Consider the following 19542-nt stretch of genomic DNA (forward strand, 5'->3'; position numbering starts at 1 on the left):
GTGGGTATTTATGATAATTAACTCTAAAACATTGAAAAAGTTTAGTGATTATACACACAAATTAGAATGAAGAGATTGTGACCAAGTAAATACTTAATAAATGTAGATTCTTTTCACATTTTCAACCTGAGGGGGAGTGAAGTACATGATTAAGCTATTTTCCCAGTCTCAACTAACTCCTCTGTGCCTCAGTTTGCACTGCGACACCTCAATTTTAGCTCCATCTAAGAATCACACAGGAAACTTTAAAAGATATGTGTCTAAACACTACCCCTGGTATAGTTTTACTTTCTCTAGAGTTTCATTTAAGCTGAAGCATACATTATGTAGTCTTTTGTGTTTGACTTGTATCAGTTAGTTTAATGCCTGGGAGATTTATCCATGTGAAACCACAGAACACCAAAGAAAGCAATAGGATTTAATGACAGAAAAATTACAATTGCCTACAGAGGTATGGTTATTTGGCCAACAACAGATTTTTTCAAAGTAACAGTGATTCCAGAAGACTCAGAGTAATGACTTCAAAAGCCCAAGAAATATAATAACTAGTAAATGGAATTGTGTAGCTAGAAAAGTATAAAAACATGAGTGTGAAATGAAGAAAACTAGATGAACAGGTAACAGAGAAATTAGTACTAGGTAACTTACAAAGAAAATCTTGATGTATATCTTAAAGAAGGTAATTTAGTCAAGAAGGAGAGACTAGGGTGAAAAAATGGAAATTTCTAAATCTGGTAGTAAGTCTGAAATGGTAAATTGAAGATATGTGATATACCCTATTGATTTTATTTTTTATTATTTTTTTATTGTTGTTCAAGTACAGTTGTCTCCATTTTCCCCCCACCACTCCCCCCTACCCCAGCCATCCCCACCTCCCACCCTTGATCCTAACCCCCTTTGGTATTGTCCATGTGTCCTTTATACAGGTCCCTGAAAACCCTCCCCCTTTATCCTATTGATTTTAAATATCTCTTGTGTTTAGCCTCAGATGACTCTCCATAGTTTTCCTTTTTTTGTTTTGTTTTGTTTTTAGAAAACAATGTTTTAATATTTTGATGAAAAGATCCTACTTGGTAATACATCTGCCTTAATATGATGATTATTAACACATAGAATATATGTCTGGAGTAGTTACTTTCTGACAAAAATCACTAGCTCTCTACTAAAAGAAGATCTTGTTGAAGAAACCATACATTCTGAGATAGGTAATATAATGTTTGTTTGGTTATTACTCATCAATGAAAATCATTTAGTTCAGAGGGTTTGAAAAACTGAAACATTTAAGGAACCTGTCCCGTATCTTCTTGGTCCTTACCCCATAGATAATGGGGTTCACCATTGGTGGAACCAGAAGGTAGATGTTGGCCACAAATATGTGGACATGGGAAGGCACACTGTGCCCAAACCTGTGGGTGAGAAATGAGAAGAAGGCTGGAGTATAGGACACTAGGATTACACAGATATGGGAGCCACAGGTGCCCAAGGTCTTGAGTCGGGCATCCTTAGATGGAAGGTGGAAGACAGTGTGCAATATGAGGACATAAGAACAAACAATCAATATGAAGTCCACTCCTCCTGTAAGGAAGGCAACAATGAGGCTGTAGGCTCTGCGGATTCTTGTCTCAGCACAGGCAATCTTGATGAGGGCCATGAACTCACAGTAGGTGTGGGAAATTATATTGGTTCTGCAGTAGGGGAGCCAACGTAGCAGGAAAGGGTGAGGACTGAGAAGTACCATTCCCCGGAGGACAATAGCTAGACCCATCACCCCAATTACAGAATGTGTCAGAATAGCTGAGTGTCTTAATGGATTACAAATGGCCACACAACGGTCAAAAGCCATGGCTAGGAAGAAGCCAGACTCCATGGTGGAGCAAGAGTGAACCAGGAATACCTGAGTCAGGCAAGCTTCAAAGCGAATCTCTCCATCATGGAACCAGAAGAGGCTGAGAAGTTTAGGCACAGCTGTAGTACACACAATAACATCAGCCACAGCCAGCATGCAGAGGAAGAGGTACATTGGCTCATGGAGGCTGGAGTCTGTCTTGATGATAAACAGAAGAGAGCAGTTTCCCACTAAGGCCAGAAGGTAGACAGCACAAAAGGGGATGGAGATCCACATGTGAGCAGCCTCCAACCCAGGAATGCCAATAAGAATAAAAGTTGATGGATGGACATTGGTCTTATTGTATACTGACATAACCAGTCAGGTGTCAAATTTTCTCTTCCTGGATTTTTCTCTAAAGCAAATAAATCATAACTTAACTATTTTGAAACCACTTATGAGTTAAGAAATAAGCCAAAATTCAGGAATTGCAAATCATGGAGAAGTTATTTCATCACCTGAGTGTCAAATAGTATTTCAAGGTTGTAATATGCAATGTGACTTATGTATTGATGTTAAATGAGGAAAAGTATCTAGGTACCAAAGTTCAGAGTTAAATATATAAAAATCCAAAATCTTCCATCCAGAGGAAGATTTCTTCTTCCAGAGGAAATGGTTTGGATGAGTTAGTAAGAAAAGTGCAATTGTGAAACACAAAATAGAGTGTGACAGAAGGGGTATTTTGAATGGAAAAATAGGCTCTTTAAAAAAATAATTTTAGTAATAACAGTTTGGGGACATACTAACTTACAGGGAGTAGTTTTGAAACTGAAATACTAACATTTAGAGAATGTGTTGATTATTGGAGAATGACCAGAAAGAGGTTCATTCTCACTTACACATGGTTCATTTGGGATGAGAAAAGTGGGCCTGATGGCAGCATGTCAGGAAACAAACAGCACATTGCATTTGTCATCACTCTTCAGTGGCCCTGGGATTTACTCCTGACCTTAACAGGGAAACATTTCAATATTATTGTAGCCTATATTCTGAGCTCCCTTCACTTTCCTACATGTATCTAATTAGTCAAACAATTTTATGACTTGCTTTTCATTAAATGTACTCTACAAGTTTACTTCATCCAAACTTTCCTTTATAATGTTTCTTTTGTTCTGCATACTTCTACTGTACTAGCTGATTCCTACCCCAACCCCCATGCCACGATTTGTTGATTAAACTTGTTCCAATATAATCAGTACACCTAAGTGGCATACTTTGGGGTAGCATATTCTGCTCCCCTTCATATTCAAAATAATAGTCTAATAGTCGTATTAAGAAATAAGACTCCCACTTTGGCATATTATTTCAAGTTAATGTTATTTGAGAAATAGCCAGTGTAAAAAGGGCACTCTGACTCTCCTTTATCTCTCTGAAAGCAGGAGATATATCCATGTGTAGGCATCTTCCTGGACCAGGAGTATAAAAGTCAAAACTATCACCAGAAATAGGAAATTTAGTCTAAGAAGTCTGCATAAACAAAACTTGTTATTTCTTTATTAATTTACTACCCCAAATCCAGACCCCCTTATCTTGCCCCCTTATTTTCTGTACCCTTGTCTAAGAGATATAAAAACTTCCTATTTTAGTTACTTTTTTGAGTCTCATAGAAATAACCTCTGTATGTATGAAATTAAATTTGTTTTTTCTTTCTAATCTGTGTTATGTCAATTTAGTTATACACCAGCCATAGAACTTAGAAAAAAGGAAGACATTTTCCATCACCACAAAAGTCATACTGCTCCCCTAATACTTTGTTTTTCCTTTTCTCTTTGGAAACACAATTGATACTGTTCCTGAGACACTCTTTGTACTTTACCCACTAGTACAGATACTTGAGTATGATTATGGAGTCTTTGTCATCAGGAACAAATAATTCTAAATCACTGTCCATTGAAGTAGAGATTGGAATATAAACAGTTGACTGGGAATCAATGTTAATTATAATAGTGATACAGTATTGTCTCTTAATCGGTTGTTGAAGTTTCATCCCAAAGTTTTTGCTTTTGCCTATTTAGCCTCCAAGTTTCCTAAGGATAGATACTCTCTTTTGACATACGGAAATGTGGGTCAATGAGCTCTGGAAAGTCTATGTTATGGCATTTCTGGATCATGATGTAAATTGGGACATGGGGAATATAGAGAAACCAGATTATTGAGAATTTATGTAATAAAGTAATAGTTAAACATTTTTAAATGCTAATGTGAGTCAGTTGTTTTCCTGAGAATAATTCATATTTTAACTCATAAATTTATCTTCATTTTGAAATGCAGAGAATTTAAGTAACTTCCATGAGTTTAAACAACTGTTATATAATGCACCTTGTTTTTAGCTTCACACTGATTCTAGAGCACTTCCTCTTAACTGTAGTGATTAATTGCCCTAATGATGTGACAGTCTATTTGCATTTGTACATATAAATAAAAGGATAGGGATTGTTCCATATCTAGAATTAGAAAATATAAACACCATTTATTTAATTACAAATAATTATTGAATCCCTTCACTTTGCTTTCATGTATTTTTTTTTAGTCATCATATGAAGATGTGTGCCTCCTGGAGGTGCCTTGACCAGGGGTCGAACCTGTAACCTTTCTGGTGCGTAGGACAACACTCCAACAAACTGAACCACTTGATCTGGGAAAAGCCTCCCTGTTTTTAAAGTCCATAAAGGAACCTGTCCAAGTTTAAGAGTTTCTCTTTCTAATTAACTCTCTTTCAGTGTACTTCATCTCAAAAGATGAGAGTTACTATCTATGCATACCTTAGAGGGAAAATTAACATTTGTCACCAGATAAAAGCTCTCTCAGTCTTACACTGTTCTACCTTTAGGTTTATGTATATATACATTGAGCTAATACATTTTTATGCTTTCCTTTATTAGCCCTCAAATAAGCCTATATATCCTTTTATTTAAATCTGAGTGCCATCGACATTCTCATATTTCACCTGAACCACAACCTTCACTTTCTCCTTTTGCACAATTTCACTATACAATTTAAATATACTTTACTAATAGAAAATATGTGGGCGAATTATGTTGTGAAAATGTTCACACTGAAATAAATGCAAATGTCTCATTACATAAAGTAAATCTTATCCTTATTCACAAACAGAAAATTAAAAATTAAAAATGAATATAATACAATTTATACATTATAATACAATTCAACAGAACGTCAAGATTATGATAATGAACATTAGTAAACTATGGGTTAAAGAGCGAGTCTTGTGCACAACTGATTGGAGAAAATTGACAGAGAAAACTTAGAGAAAGACACTTAGAGAAAGATTGTTTAGTAACCATTATTATTAAATCAAAAAATGGGCAAATTTATTTAACTACTTGCCATCCTAGGGAATAATGCTCACATATACACATGGAAGTATATACAGTGATTCTTGTTGTAAAAGTGCCTATAATAGAATAGAAATTAAAACATTCAACATGTCCATTCATAAAGTAATACTAAATTTAAAAATCTGTGGTAATTTTTATTATGGACTAATCATAAACACTTAGAATAAATTGTAAATAAACTGACAAAGAAAAACATCTAAATAAAAAATAAAGCATAAGTTTGATTGTTTATTAACATTGAAACACCTGAAAAATTAAACATATATGCATGTCTGTATGCATATATATTTCAAAATGTGGTTATATAAATATATATTTTATATAATTTTATGTATTATATACTTATTTATGTTACCATATAGTAATTTTACATATACACATATATAGAGAGAGTATAATCACATATATATTTATAAAACCACACTTGTAAATACAGAAACAATCTGAAAGGACACATACCCAACTTAGGAGAGGTCTAAAATGTGGGATGGATGGAAAAGAATGCTGACAGCATAATTTAGCTATAATACTATGGTTTGAATTTTTTTTTTTACCAGTGCCAATGTATTCTATGTATTCATGTGTTACCTGTATAGTTTAGGGTAAGAAAATAAATAATTCAGAGTTACAATTGTATTCATCATAAAATGTTATAAACCAAGAAATTACATAGATTTGGGCTTCTATGTTTTCTAAAATATTAGGAATTTTTCTAACCTCTTGAAATACTTTTTCCTGTACTTGTTTGCATAGAGAACTGGTTACTTATTTAATTCAGTAAAGAGATGACATATCTTTGTCCTTCATGATATTTCTTCACACACAAAAATCCTCAGTAATTTGGTTAGAACTGAAGGTTCTATTCACATACTAGTTCCTCTGACATTATGTTCTAGCAACTTTTAACTATAATCACATACCTCTTTAGTTTCTCTATGGTCTGTGCACTTACCTGTCTTCTAGCTTTTGTCACATTGTATTTAATGTTGCTGCATATCTTTATCTTTACTATATTGCAAATTCTTACTTGTCAGAGGACATGTATTTTCATACATTTGCTGTTCCAATGAATGAAAAAAAGGAAAAAATATATAAGACATTGCTATTCATTTTCTGGTGAATAATTTTAATATGAATTTAAAAATGTAATCCCTATGAATGTATTACAGTCTACACTATCTCTGTACACTGTAGTACATTAACAGTTTCCTTAATTATAATATTACACCTCTCAGATCTACCCAGGGATCAGTCACCAACAAAATTGAACTCTGTCTGCATTTTGTTCCTTGTCTGACTACAGAATGGAGAAAAAGAGGGAAATGGAGTGAAGGAAATTCACATCTGCTTTTGGGGAGGAATAAACTGTGATATCTTCTGCTAAATTCTACATCTTTAGCCATCTCTTAATAAAAGTAAAATAAACTGCACTACTTGGTTTATATTAAGTACTACATTATTCACATTGAAGACTTATCCCATTTAGTCCTTAAGGGGGTTTTTGGATAGATAATCATACTTGTAACAGTTAAAAATAAGCTAAAAATGTTGACCTAAGTTTGCTAAAATTATTCTACTACAAATTCAAGGTTTACAAATTTGAAGCCAAGTATAATTACAAAGTTTGTAATCTTTACATCAACCCTGAAGTGATGAGTACTCTGTAGGGTTTTCCAAATATAAAATGACATAACACATGTAAAACTGCTTTGACCAGTATGAAACATTGCTCAAATATCATAGATTTGCTCAAAATCTAGGGTTGCTGCATCTATAGTACCATCCTTGTTTCATTGGCCTTCCTCTGATAATCTCCATACATTTATGATGCTGAGTAACCCATGCATCGATTATCAACAAAAGTCACAGCCTAATCTCAACCCATCACAGAGTGAAACACAGGTAGTCTATTCAGGGGTCACAAAACCAAATGGGTTCAGTTTCCCCAAGAAATCTTACACAATGTTGTTTTTTCAGAGCCTGTTTGCTGACTAAAGCCCTGAGAACAAGACACAGATGAAAATGACTGCACATTGCCTTACCTCACCAGGGGTTCTGTGGAGATCAGGATGAATACCTACCTGGTCTGAGGAAGCCGTTAATTCTTGCAAGACTTACACCTTTTCCAAAGGAACTCAGTTATAGATATGTCTCTTAATTTCTGAGACTCCCATGGGTATGGAGTAGGGATGGCTTCCCCATGGTGTCAAGAAAAGAAACCATTGAGAATTGGAAATTTGAGTTCATAACTCATATTGTAAGTCTTAGGAGTTAACATCTATTTTTTTGAAATAAATTTTTATTTTTCAGTTACAGTTGACATATAACATTATTGGTGTATTAGTTTCAGGTATACAACCCAGTGATTAGACACGTTATAACTTATGAACTGCATTTTATAACTTACTGCATTTTATAACATTTTATGTAATAATGATTGGTTGGTAGTTCCATTTTTTTATGTTTCCTAACTTTTTGTTGAAGTTCTCACTTAGTTTACTTATTCTTTCTGTAAGTTCATGGAACAGCTTTATAATCAGTGTTTTTCTTATTTTTTTACTCCTCACCTGAGGACATTTTGTTATTGTATTTTAGAAAGAGAGGAAGAGAGAGAGATATATTGATGTGAGAGAGAAACATTAATTGGTTGCCCTCCTGTACACATCCCAACCAGGAATTGAACTTGCAACTGAGGTATGTGCCCTGACTGGGGATTTAACCTGCAACCCATCAGTTTATGGGATGACATGCCAACCAACTGAGCCACACTTGCCAGGGCTATTTCCAGTCTTTTGAATTGTACAAATGGTAGATTGCTTGTCTGCATTTTGTTTAGTTATTTTTCTGGACTTTTGCTTTGTTCTTTCATTTGGAAGATGTCTCTTTGTCTCCTCATTTTGGCAGCCTCCTTGTGTTTGTTTCTTTGTATTAGGTAGATCTGCTACATATTTTGGGCTTGGTAGAGTGGTCTTATGCAGTAGGTGTTCTGTAGGGTCCAGAAGTACAACCTCCCTTTTAATGCAAGTGGGGGCACTCCAGGTACACCCACTGTGAGGGCTGCTTACACCCTCCATTGTAGCTTTGATTGCTGTTGGCACACCAATGGGAGGAATTTAATGCCAGGCCGATTGCCTGCAAAGACTGGCTTTGACACCATGGAGAATCAGCTGTGCAGAAATCCACTCCACAGACCAGGACTTGCTTCAGTGAGACTCTGGTGCCCACTGAGTCTACCCCTTGGGTATGTTGCTTGTGAAGATAGTTGAGTGGTGCATTGATGTGGTTGAAGTTGTCCAATGGGTATGTTGGCTCTAGGGCCTTCTGAGAGATGCAGGCCAAGTCCAGGCACCACCTAGCCACACGGCATGAGCTACAAAGTGATCTGCAGATTGCTGTTACTTGTACTAGATTTGGAGATGCCCAAGAAAAGCCAAGCTTGAACCAAGGCTGGCTGCTGCTAGTGCCAGGCCTGGGACCACTTAGCTAAACGCACGCAGCATATCAAGGCCAGATTATGCTTGCTTGAGAGATTTTAGGAAAGTCTGAAGCGTGAACCAAGATAAGCTGTTCATATGGAAAAGCCACTAGAATCAGCTTGGGTGGGTCCCCAAGTAGGGTGGGATGGGGTCTCAGAGAATCAACAGATAGGGCAAAGAGTGCTACCCCCATTGACGGAGACTCATATAGTGCCAGTCTGCTGGCTCCATGGGTGGTAGTAGGTGGTAGCCAAGAAAAGATAGCCTCTGCCAGTACTTATGTTTGGGAGAAAGCTCAGCTCTCACTCTGATGCCAGATCCTTCAGTCCCTTCCCATACATCCTTGGCACCTTTCCAGTTTCCCAGCATCAGAACTCACAGCAAATGATTCTGAATAAGTCTGTGCACAGGCTCATTAAGAGAAATGCCTGGGTCTCCAAAAGCCTCTATCTCACTCATCCACAATCCCTGCTGGTTTTCACAGCCACAAGTTATGGGAACTTCTCTTCCTGGCACTGGAAGGAACCCTGGGCTGGGGGTCCTGGTGTGGGACTGGTACCCCCTCTCCTCAGGGAAAAACTCTGCAGCCAAGATATCCCTACCAATTTTTATATGTCACACATGTGTGTGGGACTAGTCTGTTCTGCATTCCACCCCTCCTATCCACACTTGATGTGGCTTCTTCTTTATATCTTTAGTTGTAGGGCTTCTGTTCAACTATATTTCATATGATTCTGAATGATGGTTTTCTATAGTTGTAATTTTGATGTGGTTGTGGGAGGATTCAAGTACCACATTTATCTACATTGCCATCTTGACTGCAGGCCCTACCTAGAATTAACATCTTCATATCAGGAGAATCTAAGGAGATTAAGGGAGGGAAGTTGAGTGTTTCTAGACTGTCTATGAAGCCTGCTTTTCAGAACTGTTTGTTCTTAAATAGATCATATATATGTATCAAAAAAAGATAGTGTCTAGTTCCTTCATTTTAAATAATACCTTTTTTATTTTTATTATGAGAAAATTTAAATAAAAACTAGCATTAATCATACTGTCACTTTCATATTTCATTTAATATTATTCCTTGATTTTTTCATTTATATTATTTTAAACATTTAAATAATATTAGATTAAAATTTTTCTATAACTGTTGTGATATACCTTCTTTACATAGTTCATCAGAGTAAATTTTACAGAAAAATATTTAGTTATATTAAAATGGAATTTTGATGAAAATTTAATTGTATCTAAATTTTAATGTGGAAAATTTTACATGTTTAAACATGCAGTCCTCTTAACAATTTAGAATTTATATGCTTTTACATGTATTCCAGGCTCCTTTGAGATATCTGAACAATTGTTAAAAATTTTAAATTAAATTTTAGGGATGACATCGGTTAATAAAGTTATATACATGTGAAATGTATAATTTTATAATGCCTTATCTGTGTCTTGCATTGTGTATGAACCACACATAGTCAAACTGTTTTCTGTCACCATATATTTGTCCCCCTTTACCTTTTACTACCCCTCCACACTCCTTCCCTCTGCTAACCACCGTACTCTTATCTGTGTCTATAAGTTTTTTTATGTTTGTTTGCCTTGTCTGAACAATTTTAAAATATTTTTCATGTCAATATTTAAAGTGTAGAACTTGACATTATATCATTTTGGTTTTACATTTAATTGTATTTTTTGTATATGTCTTAACTATGTCCTATAAATTTCATATATACAGTGAATCCCTATTATATAAAAATTCCATATTTGCAAATTTTTCTACTCCTTAAAATTTATTTGTAAACCCAAATAAATACCTGTTGCTCTTTAACAGTCATTTGAAGATATGCAAATTTTAGTTGCTTGACAAGCAGATACCCAGCAAGTTTGAACAAGACAAGACCATAACTTCTCATTTTTAGCTATAAACAAATGAAACTTTTTATTCTTTTGAGTGCCATGTATTTCTTATTTTATGCTTTTTTTGATGACTCCACTATTTAAAATATTCCCAAGAACACCACTGAAGTGCCACAGATTAAATATTTTTTATTTATTTATGAGTGCACTGGGATAAATTAGTACTTTTCTAGTGTTCCTAAGTGAAAGAAGGTCTTGGTGTGTTTTATGGAGAAAATACCTGTGTTATATAGCTTTATTCAAGTATGAATAATAGCACTCTTGGTTGTGAATTCAAAGTTAATGAATCAAAAATGAGGTTACAATCAGACAAAGGAAGAGGAAATTTGCCTATCTATACATACAGTCACTCTAGAATATACTGAAGTAATACCTGCACTATTTAGTAAAGGCATGAAAAAGATGAAAAAGAGGCTAAATTTGTGGATTCATGAGATGACAGCTAACAAAATAAGTGTAGGGGACAGCTCTGTTGCAAGATCAAAGATATTTACAGTTATATCACTATCATCCAGAATTTAAAAAAGTAATGTATCACATTTTAAAAGTCATCAAGGCACAAAACATATTAAACTTCCAGGTGAAGCAGGTTCTGTTAAGGTTCAGGAGACAACAGAAGAATTTTTTAAATGTCTGCTAAGGGTACAGGTAAAGCATTCTGTGGAAGAGCAGGTTTTCGATACTGATGAGACTGGCTTATTGTGCAAGGGTGTTGGTGAATGAGCAAATAAAATGCAAGTGGACTGCAAAGCTCTTGGCTTTTAATCATTTCAAGGCTGTAAAATTAATCATTTGTAAGAACTATGCATAAATGAGGTGTCTTTAAGGAGAAACACACATAAAACATGATTGTGTTTTCATTGATTGACAAAAATGTGACAAGAGGTTATAGGAAGCTAATTCTTGCATTTCCCCCAGGAACAATGGTTTTGTATTTTCTAATTCACTGTTCACAGTGACTTTATAGGACATTGATGAGAATAATAAGAATTTACTGTGTGTTTGTGTGAATACATATATGAATATATGTGAGTACACACACAAACACACAAACACATGTATCTGGGGATAGGCTTGCTCTGTCTTCCCCCATGGGAGAACTTATGGGCTGAGGGAATCTCTCTGGAGCAGAGAGGTTTCAGGTCAAAGAGGGGTAATGTGGGTAGAGTAAAACTTTACTTCATATCCTTTCCATCTGTCTCTCCTCCTGCACTCCACCCGGGCCCTGTAAACTTTCATTTGATGCTGAAACTCTCACAAAGGTGTTTTCATACATTAATGGTTGCTAACCTGGTGTTTCCATAGGAGGAGGAGCACTACCCCCTATTTTGTCATCTTACTACCATAAACCTCACTTTTCTGCCTTCATTTCCTCAGAGGCCAGAGCTCCTTATGTCTCTCTCTTACTGAGTCAGAGAGGCAGGTGAGACACTGGCTTCATCAGAGACCATGTGTCCTTTACAAAACTGGCTCTAGGGTATTTTTCTATTGGAAACTCCTCCCAGGCAAAGAGCAGTGCCCTCATAAAAACTGGGCAGATTGAGACAAGTCAGAGATGGGGTTTCTGATGCTTGGTCTGGTGAGTCTTCCCCATGTCCCAACTCACACTGTATCCTTACTTTACAGTGATGGATGAAGGGAAAGAAAGAAAGAAATTTACTTCTACACATTGTTCTTATGTATTATGGTTTTAATTGTGTAAATGAATTAAGAGAGAGAATATTCATCATTGTATGCTGTTATTTTTCTTTAGGTTTGAAAGATTGCTGTTTTACCTGGTGTCCTACAGATTGGCAAACATACATTTATAAGGAACATGGACTTACACATTACCTAGCAGGATGCCCTCTCCCAACAACACCCAGTTCCACCCCTCCTCCTTCTTGTTGCTGGGTATTCCAGGACTTGAAACACTCCATATCTGGATTGGTTTTCCCTTTTTTGCTGTGTACCTGATTGCACTCATAGGGAACCTCACTATTATGTTTGTCATCCAGACTGAGAGCAGCCTACACCAGCCTATGTTCTACTTCCTGGCCATGTTAGCTACCATTGACTTGGGTCTCTCCACAGCCACCATTCCTAAGATGCTTGGAATCTTCTGGTTTGGTCTTAGGGACATAATCTTTGATGGCTGCCTCACCCAGATGTTTTTCATCCACAACTTCACTTGCATGGAGTCGGCAGTCCTCTTGGCAATGGCTTATGACCGTTATGTGGCCATCTGCAACCCACTCCGGTACAGCACCATCCTCACCAACAAGGTTGTTTCTGTGATTGGTCTTGGTGTGTTAGTGAGAGCATTTATTTCTGTTATTCCATTTGTATTTCTCATTTTGCGATTGCCCTTCTGTGGGAATCAAGTCATTCCTCATACCTACTGTGAACACATGGGCCTTGCTCGTCTGTCTTGTGCCAGCATCAAGGTCAATATCATCTATGGCTTGGGCGCTATTTCAATCCTATTTTTTGATATTATAGCCATTGCCCTTTCTTATGTTCAGATTCTCCGTGCTGTTTTCCATCTCCCATCCCGTGAAGCCCGACTCAAGTCTCTCAGCACATGTGGTTCACATGTTTGTGTAATTCTCGCCTTCTATACACCAGCCCTCTTTTCCTTCATGACACATCGCTTTGGCCAAAATGTCCCCCGCTATGTCCACATACTTCTGGCAAATCTTTATGTTATAGTGCCACCAATGCTGAACCCTATCATATATGGAGTCAGAACTAAGCAGATCTATGACCGTCTGAAGAAAATGTTATTTTAAAAAATATGATTAAAAAGAAATAGCACCTGCCCTGGCTGGCATAGCTCAGTGGATTGAGCATGAGCTGCAAACCAGGCATCGCAGGTTCGATTACCAGTCGGGGCACATGCCTGGGTTGCAGGCCATGGCTCCCAGCAACCGCACATTGTATAAATAAAATCTTTTTTTAAAAAAGAAATAGCACCTAATATGTATCAGATGGAAATTTTAAACAGAATAATACCTTGTTATATTAAGTTAAATAAATTTAAACGTGCTTGACATAAATGTTTATTTATTTTGGCTCCCTTCTTTAATCATACAAATGACTTCAGAGAGTGAAAATTTAAGATTTGTTATTCAATTTGTATGGCAAATAATGACTTACAAATTTCTATATGTAATTTTTATCATTGTTTGCAGTAGATATAAAGTAGGATTTGTAGAATGTGCCATATTTTTTGTGTGCATTAGCTACCTTATATTATTTTATGGATTTTTTATTTTATTTTTTTTTAACTTATTTTTTTTAAGATTTTATTTATTTATTTTTAGAGAGGGAAGGGAGGGAGAGAGAGAGAAAGAGAGAGAGAGAGAGAAAGACATCAATGTACGGTTCCTGGCTGGGGGTTATTACCTGCAACCCAGGAATGTACCCTGGCTGGGAATCGAACCTGGGACACTTTGGTTCCCAGCCCGCGCTCAATCCACTGAGCTATGCCAGCCAGGGCTTGAATTTTTTAAATGATTCCCATTCCTTTTTTATTTCTAAGCCTCTGTAATTATTTCCTTCACCTTTTCATCCTTCATTATTGTTTTCCTTTCCTTTTATTCTCTATCAGAAATCAGTCAATCTTCTTTTGTTACAAGGACTGTATTATGATATACTGTGATTTCATCATAAATATTGTGAACATTCAAAACTGTGTCATAGATTAAGTATTGACTTTGTATATGGAAAGATGGTGACAAGCTACAAAAGATCCATTATAAATTTTTGTATAGAGTCTGTCACAAATACATTAATGTTTTCCTAACCAAACTGTGATGCAAACATAAAGGAACCACTTACAATCTAAATACTTTTAATAGTAGTTGTCTAACATTAGCCATTTAGACAATAGTTGTCTAATGTGTTTAATAGTAGTCATTTTGTAGTTGTTTCCTTTGTTGTTTTTCTTCATAAAATTTAATCAGTTAAAGAAAACTTGAGTTTAGTGCTAGTTCTGTCTTTAATGTGTAAGTTTCAAAGATCATGAATTTTTTAATTTAATAATATAGTTATAGTTTTATTTCAAAGATAAGGTATGATGGCTTAATTATGTAATTGCTTCTAGAGTATTACAGTACAGTGTCATGCATGTTGGTAACAGTAGATACAAAATAATTATTAGCTATTAGCATTATTAGTATAATTATGTTTATTACTCTGTTTTGTTTTTTATTGTTACCTTTGATAATAATGTTTTTATTAGAGATGTACCTGTTTTTTCCTTTTAATATCTCCGTCATATAAAATACCATGAAGCTGAAATGATATAACTAAAGAACTATAAGTATCAAATATAATATAAAGATTATATATATTATATGCACATTATATGTATACATACAAGATATAAATGCATAAGTAATTTGTTGATATTTTAAAAAACTGTTATTGTCTTGAAATTCTGATTTAAGGGAAATTGCAAAAATGCGAAGTTTCTCTAAGTCCATCACAAATTACACTCATATATATATGTGTGTGTGTGTGTGTGTGTGTATATATATATATATATATATATATATATATATATGACATTACTTCTTAGTCTGTAGAACAAACATTTTTAATTTGGAAATAGTTATTTTCAGAATTTATTCTTCTCTTCCTCCATTTGTAATATGAGGGAAGTTATCTCCATAACCTTTTGTCATTTCTGCTCATAATCTCTTAATCTTAATTAAATATTCCTTTTCCATGTATCCTGAATCCTAAATTCTTGCATCAGCTATGTCATAGCTCTATCTCTGATGTACCTTTATCACAAGCCATTCTCAGTCTTCCAGGCCAGTGGATTTAATTTCACAATTATCTCTTAGATATTTTCCTTTCTATCTCTAACACTACAGTTTTATTTGCTATTTCTAGTGACTAGCACATGATATTTACCATTTTGCTGACTTCTTCACACCATACATCTCTCCAATGTTCACTTTTTCTATCACACTCAACATGCTTCCTTGTCTTCATTTTCTAGAGATATGTCTATTCCTTGGTAAACTCCTCTACAATCCAAGTTTACCTACTTTATAAAACTTATTGCCATTTTCTTTCTTCTCCATTTGCTAAATAATAGTTCCACACCAATTTTCTGGAATTTGCATTTTAATTTTCAAAATCTGCTATCCAAACAAAATCTTTTTTCCTTTTTTATTGTTATTCAATTACAGTTGTCCCAATTGTTCTCCAATTGCTCTCCCCTGCCCCTGCTCTCACAGTCAATACCTATCCCATCGTCATATCCATGAGTCCTTTATTTGTGTTCCTTGGCTTGCCCCTTCCCCTTCTTTCCCTTCTTATCCCCCTCCCCTCTAGTCACTGTTAGTTTGTTCTTTATTTCCAAGTCTCTGGTTCTGTTTTGCTCATTTCATTGTTTTGTTGCTGAGGTTCGACTTATAGTATTGAAAGTGATTTAAATTTATTGATAAGTCAAAGAAGTTAACATCATCTATGGCTTATTTGCCATTGCTACCTTCATCTTTTACTTAATCTTTATTGTCCTCTCCTGTGTTCAGATGTTACAAGCTGTTCTCTGTCTTCTTTCCTGGGATGTCCAAATCAAAATACTTAGTACATGGGGTCCACATGTCTGCATCATCTTAGCTTTTTACACACCAGTGTTTTTCCCCTTTCTGACTCACAGGTTTGGTAGAAATGTCCCTTGCTACATTCACATTCTGCTGGCCCATCTATATGTAGTTGTTCCTTGTTTAAATCCAGTCATTTATGGGGTCAGGACTAAGCAAATTCAGGACCAAATTGAAAGAATATTTGTAAAGAATATGTGATCCAAATGTATTTGGAAACTGATAAATTCTTTCAGACTAATCTTAACTTGTACATCTCTTCAGGGTGCACAAAATTGAGACTATGTAAAGAACACTCAGGCACTACTTCAGCCTTTATTAGTATCTTCTACATGCAGTCTCAGTGGCTCCTTTAGATAATTTGTCTTTCAATCAATTAAACTCTTTTTTCTCATTGAATGTGACCAAATATTACAATATTTGGTCTAAACAAAAGATGCAATGAGAGTATTGAATGTGTATGGGACAATAATGTTTTCCATGCCAGTGGTAAAATTTATGTAAGGTTTGATAGGCAGTAAGAATTCTTTTTTAAAAGGTTTTGTTTATTTTTAGAGAGAGGCGAAGGGAGGGAGAAAGAGAGGGAGAGAAACATCAATGTGTGGTGGGCTCTCATATGCCCCCTACTGGGGACCTGGCTGGCAACTCAGGCATATGCCCTGACTGGGAATTGAACTGGTGACCCTTTGGTTTGCAGGCCTGCACCCAATCCACTGAGTCATACCAGCCAAGGCAGAAGTAAGATTTCAAAGGCATGCAATTCTTTAAGATTTTTGCTTGCTGATATCCAATTGCTCCAGAATTATTTGTTGAAAAGTATTTGCTTCATTATTTTGCTTTTGTTTTTTTGTCAAAGATTATTGACTATGTTTCATGGGTCTATTTCGGGGCTTTTGTTTCATTTATCTATTTGTTGATTCTTTTGCCAATACCATACTCTCTCAATCACTGTATGTTTATAGCAAGCCTTGAACCCCATGCCAGTTGTCCAACTTTTTATTCTTTTCCTTTAATACCGTGTTTGCTATTTTTTTCTCCACATAAGCTGAACATCTGTTTGTAATATTCACAAATAATTTGTTGGTGTTTTTATTGGAATTGTATTAAATTTATAGATCAGTTTGGGAAAAATACAATATTATCAATACAATGTTGTCTTCCTACCTATGAATATATCATATTCCTCCACTTGCTTATTATTTTAATATATTTTCTCAGAGTTTTACCATTTTTCTCATATTGATATTGTACATATTTTTAAAAAATTCTACCCAAACATTTATTTTTTAGTTGCTAATGTTAACTATTTATGTCTTTAATTTCAAATTCCACTTCTGCGTTGTTGCTTTATAAGAAAAAGATTGGCTTTTGTATATTAACCTTGTGTTCTGTAACTGCAAAAATTGCTCATTACTTCTAGGTTTTCCTTATGATAAATGTAGGCCTATGTTCACACCAAGTCTTGTTCACAAAAATTCATAGGTGCTCTATTCATAATATCTGAAAACAGAAACCAACTCAAATATACATCAGCAATGACAAAACACAAATCTAGGCTTATCCATGTAATATAATACAATTCAGCATTTTGAAGGAATAAATTGATACATGGGTGGATCTTAAGTAATTATGCTTAATAAAAGAAGCATATGCCAGAAGAAAAGAAGCATATGTTCTGATTACATCTATGTAAACTTGTAAAAAATTTAACCTAACAAACATAAGCAGTCATTGCTAGGGAGAGGTGGGATGGATTTCAAGGAAGGACAATAGGTACATATCTCATAGGTATATAAGGAGATTTGAGAAGATAAAAGATATGTTTATTATCTTTATTATGAGTATGTTTAACAATTGAGTACATATAGCAAAACATATTAAACTGTGCAATTTAAATGTGTTCATTTTGTTGTATGTGAGGCATTAATAAAGTTGTCAAAATGCATTTTAAAAAGTCCCTAATGACTGCCATTCTTACTCATATTATAAGCCAAAGGTATTAGTGTTTCCTGGGTATTCTATATGTTGGGTACATGAAATATCCTTAAACTTTCTGTCCTACTTTTTTTTCCCTTTGCATATCATTCTCAAACCATACTGGCTTCCTCATTTCTGGAGAGCATTATGTTAAGTGAAATAAGTCATTTCATTCAGATTTTAAGAACAGTAAAAATCTCAGTGCTTTTGCCTTTTTATTTCCTCACCATACAATGCTCTTTTATCAGGGATTGCCTTGTTAAATGCTTTGTTGTCTTCAAATGTTAACTCACATATCATCTGCAACCCTAAATATTCTGGTGAGTATACCTTCTACTACAGCAGCTGCCTCATTCTCCCTCCTTTTTCCCCCTTTAGCACTTATCTCTAACCTATATTTGTGCTTAAAACTTTGGATTTCTAAGGTAGTCCATTGTGCCTAAAATGCATTGAGTCTACTATAACTAATCTCTCCCACACATTAAAAGCAAAATTTGGACAAAATGCAAAGACAATTACTTATCAAGTTAGAAAATCAGGCAACTTGAAACAGGGAGTCAAAATTTAAAGAAGTGACTTATATCATGTTGATTCTCCAAAAAACTTCCCCTATGTTCTTTCCTTCCATTGATTAGAGGGCAAGCACATGGCAGGGGTATAGCAGGTTATACAGGCAATAAAAGAAAGGAAGAGAGGGAGGGAGGGAAGGTTGAAGGAAGGAAAAAGGGAAGGAACAAGAAAGGACTGGATCTCAATATTATATTTGAAATCTCTATTTTCCCCTCCCTTCCTTCTATATTACTAATTACATCAAAGAAAGTGGTCTAAACACATTGATTCATAATGGAGATACTGAGATCAGATAAGAGAGCAATATCCAACTATAGGTTGTGTAAAAAAACCCACTTTAAATATAAATTCAGCCCTTGCTGGTGTGGCTCAGTGGATTGAATGCCAGACTGTGAACCAAAGGGTCACTGGTTTGATTTCTGGACAGGGAACATGCATGGGTTGTGGGCCAGATCTCCAGGAGGAGGTGCTCAAGAAGCAACCACACATTGATGTTTCTCTCCTTCTCTTTCTCCCTCCTGCCTTTTCTCTAAAAATAAATAACTAAAATCTTTAAAAATATATAAATTCATAGATATGTTAAAATATTAGTCATGCAAATAGTATTTAAAAAACTGAAGTGATATTAACATAGTCATAGTAGAATTCAGAATAAGGAACATTGTCAAAAATAAAGATGGATGTTACATAATGATGAAAGAATGAATTCTTTAAGAAGACAACTATACTAAATGTTCCATGCATATAACTGT

At 35.1% G+C, this 19542-nt stretch overlaps 2 protein-coding genes across 2 annotated transcripts; one reads left to right on the forward strand and one right to left on the reverse strand.

Moving 5' to 3' along the window:
* Positions 1 to 1249: 1249 nt before the first annotated feature.
* Positions 1250 to 2200, reverse strand: LOC123819318 (olfactory receptor 52D1-like). The gene has a single exon (XM_045839627.1). It carries the CDS (start codon positions 2198 to 2200, stop codon positions 1250 to 1252), a length of 951 nt encoding a protein of 316 aa, XP_045695583.1.
* A 10275-nt stretch (positions 2201 to 12475) lies between these two features.
* On the forward strand, positions 12476 to 13411 carry LOC123819274 (olfactory receptor 52E2-like). Its single transcript, XM_045839577.1, has one exon. The coding sequence runs from the start codon at positions 12482 to 12484 to the stop codon at positions 13409 to 13411; it is 930 nt and encodes a 309-aa protein (XP_045695533.1). The 5' UTR covers positions 12476 to 12481.
* Positions 13412 to 19542: the final 6131 nt, after the last annotated feature.

The sequence above is a fragment of the Phyllostomus hastatus genome, unplaced genomic scaffold (assembly GCF_019186645.2).
Source record: "Phyllostomus hastatus isolate PE091 unplaced genomic scaffold, TTU_PhHast_1.1 phas_contig_304, whole genome shotgun sequence".
NCBI classification, from domain to species: Eukaryota; Metazoa; Chordata; class Mammalia; order Chiroptera; family Phyllostomidae; genus Phyllostomus; species Phyllostomus hastatus.

Bases quoted from the DNA above. Each gene is read 5' to 3' on its own strand.
- LOC123819318 (XM_045839627.1), bottom strand. From the start codon at position 2,200: ATGTCAGTATACAATAAGACCAATGTCCATCCATCAACTTTTATTCTT.
- LOC123819274 (XM_045839577.1), top strand. From the start codon at position 12,482: ATGCCCTCTCCCAACAACACCCAGTTCCACCCCTCCTCCTTCTTGTTG.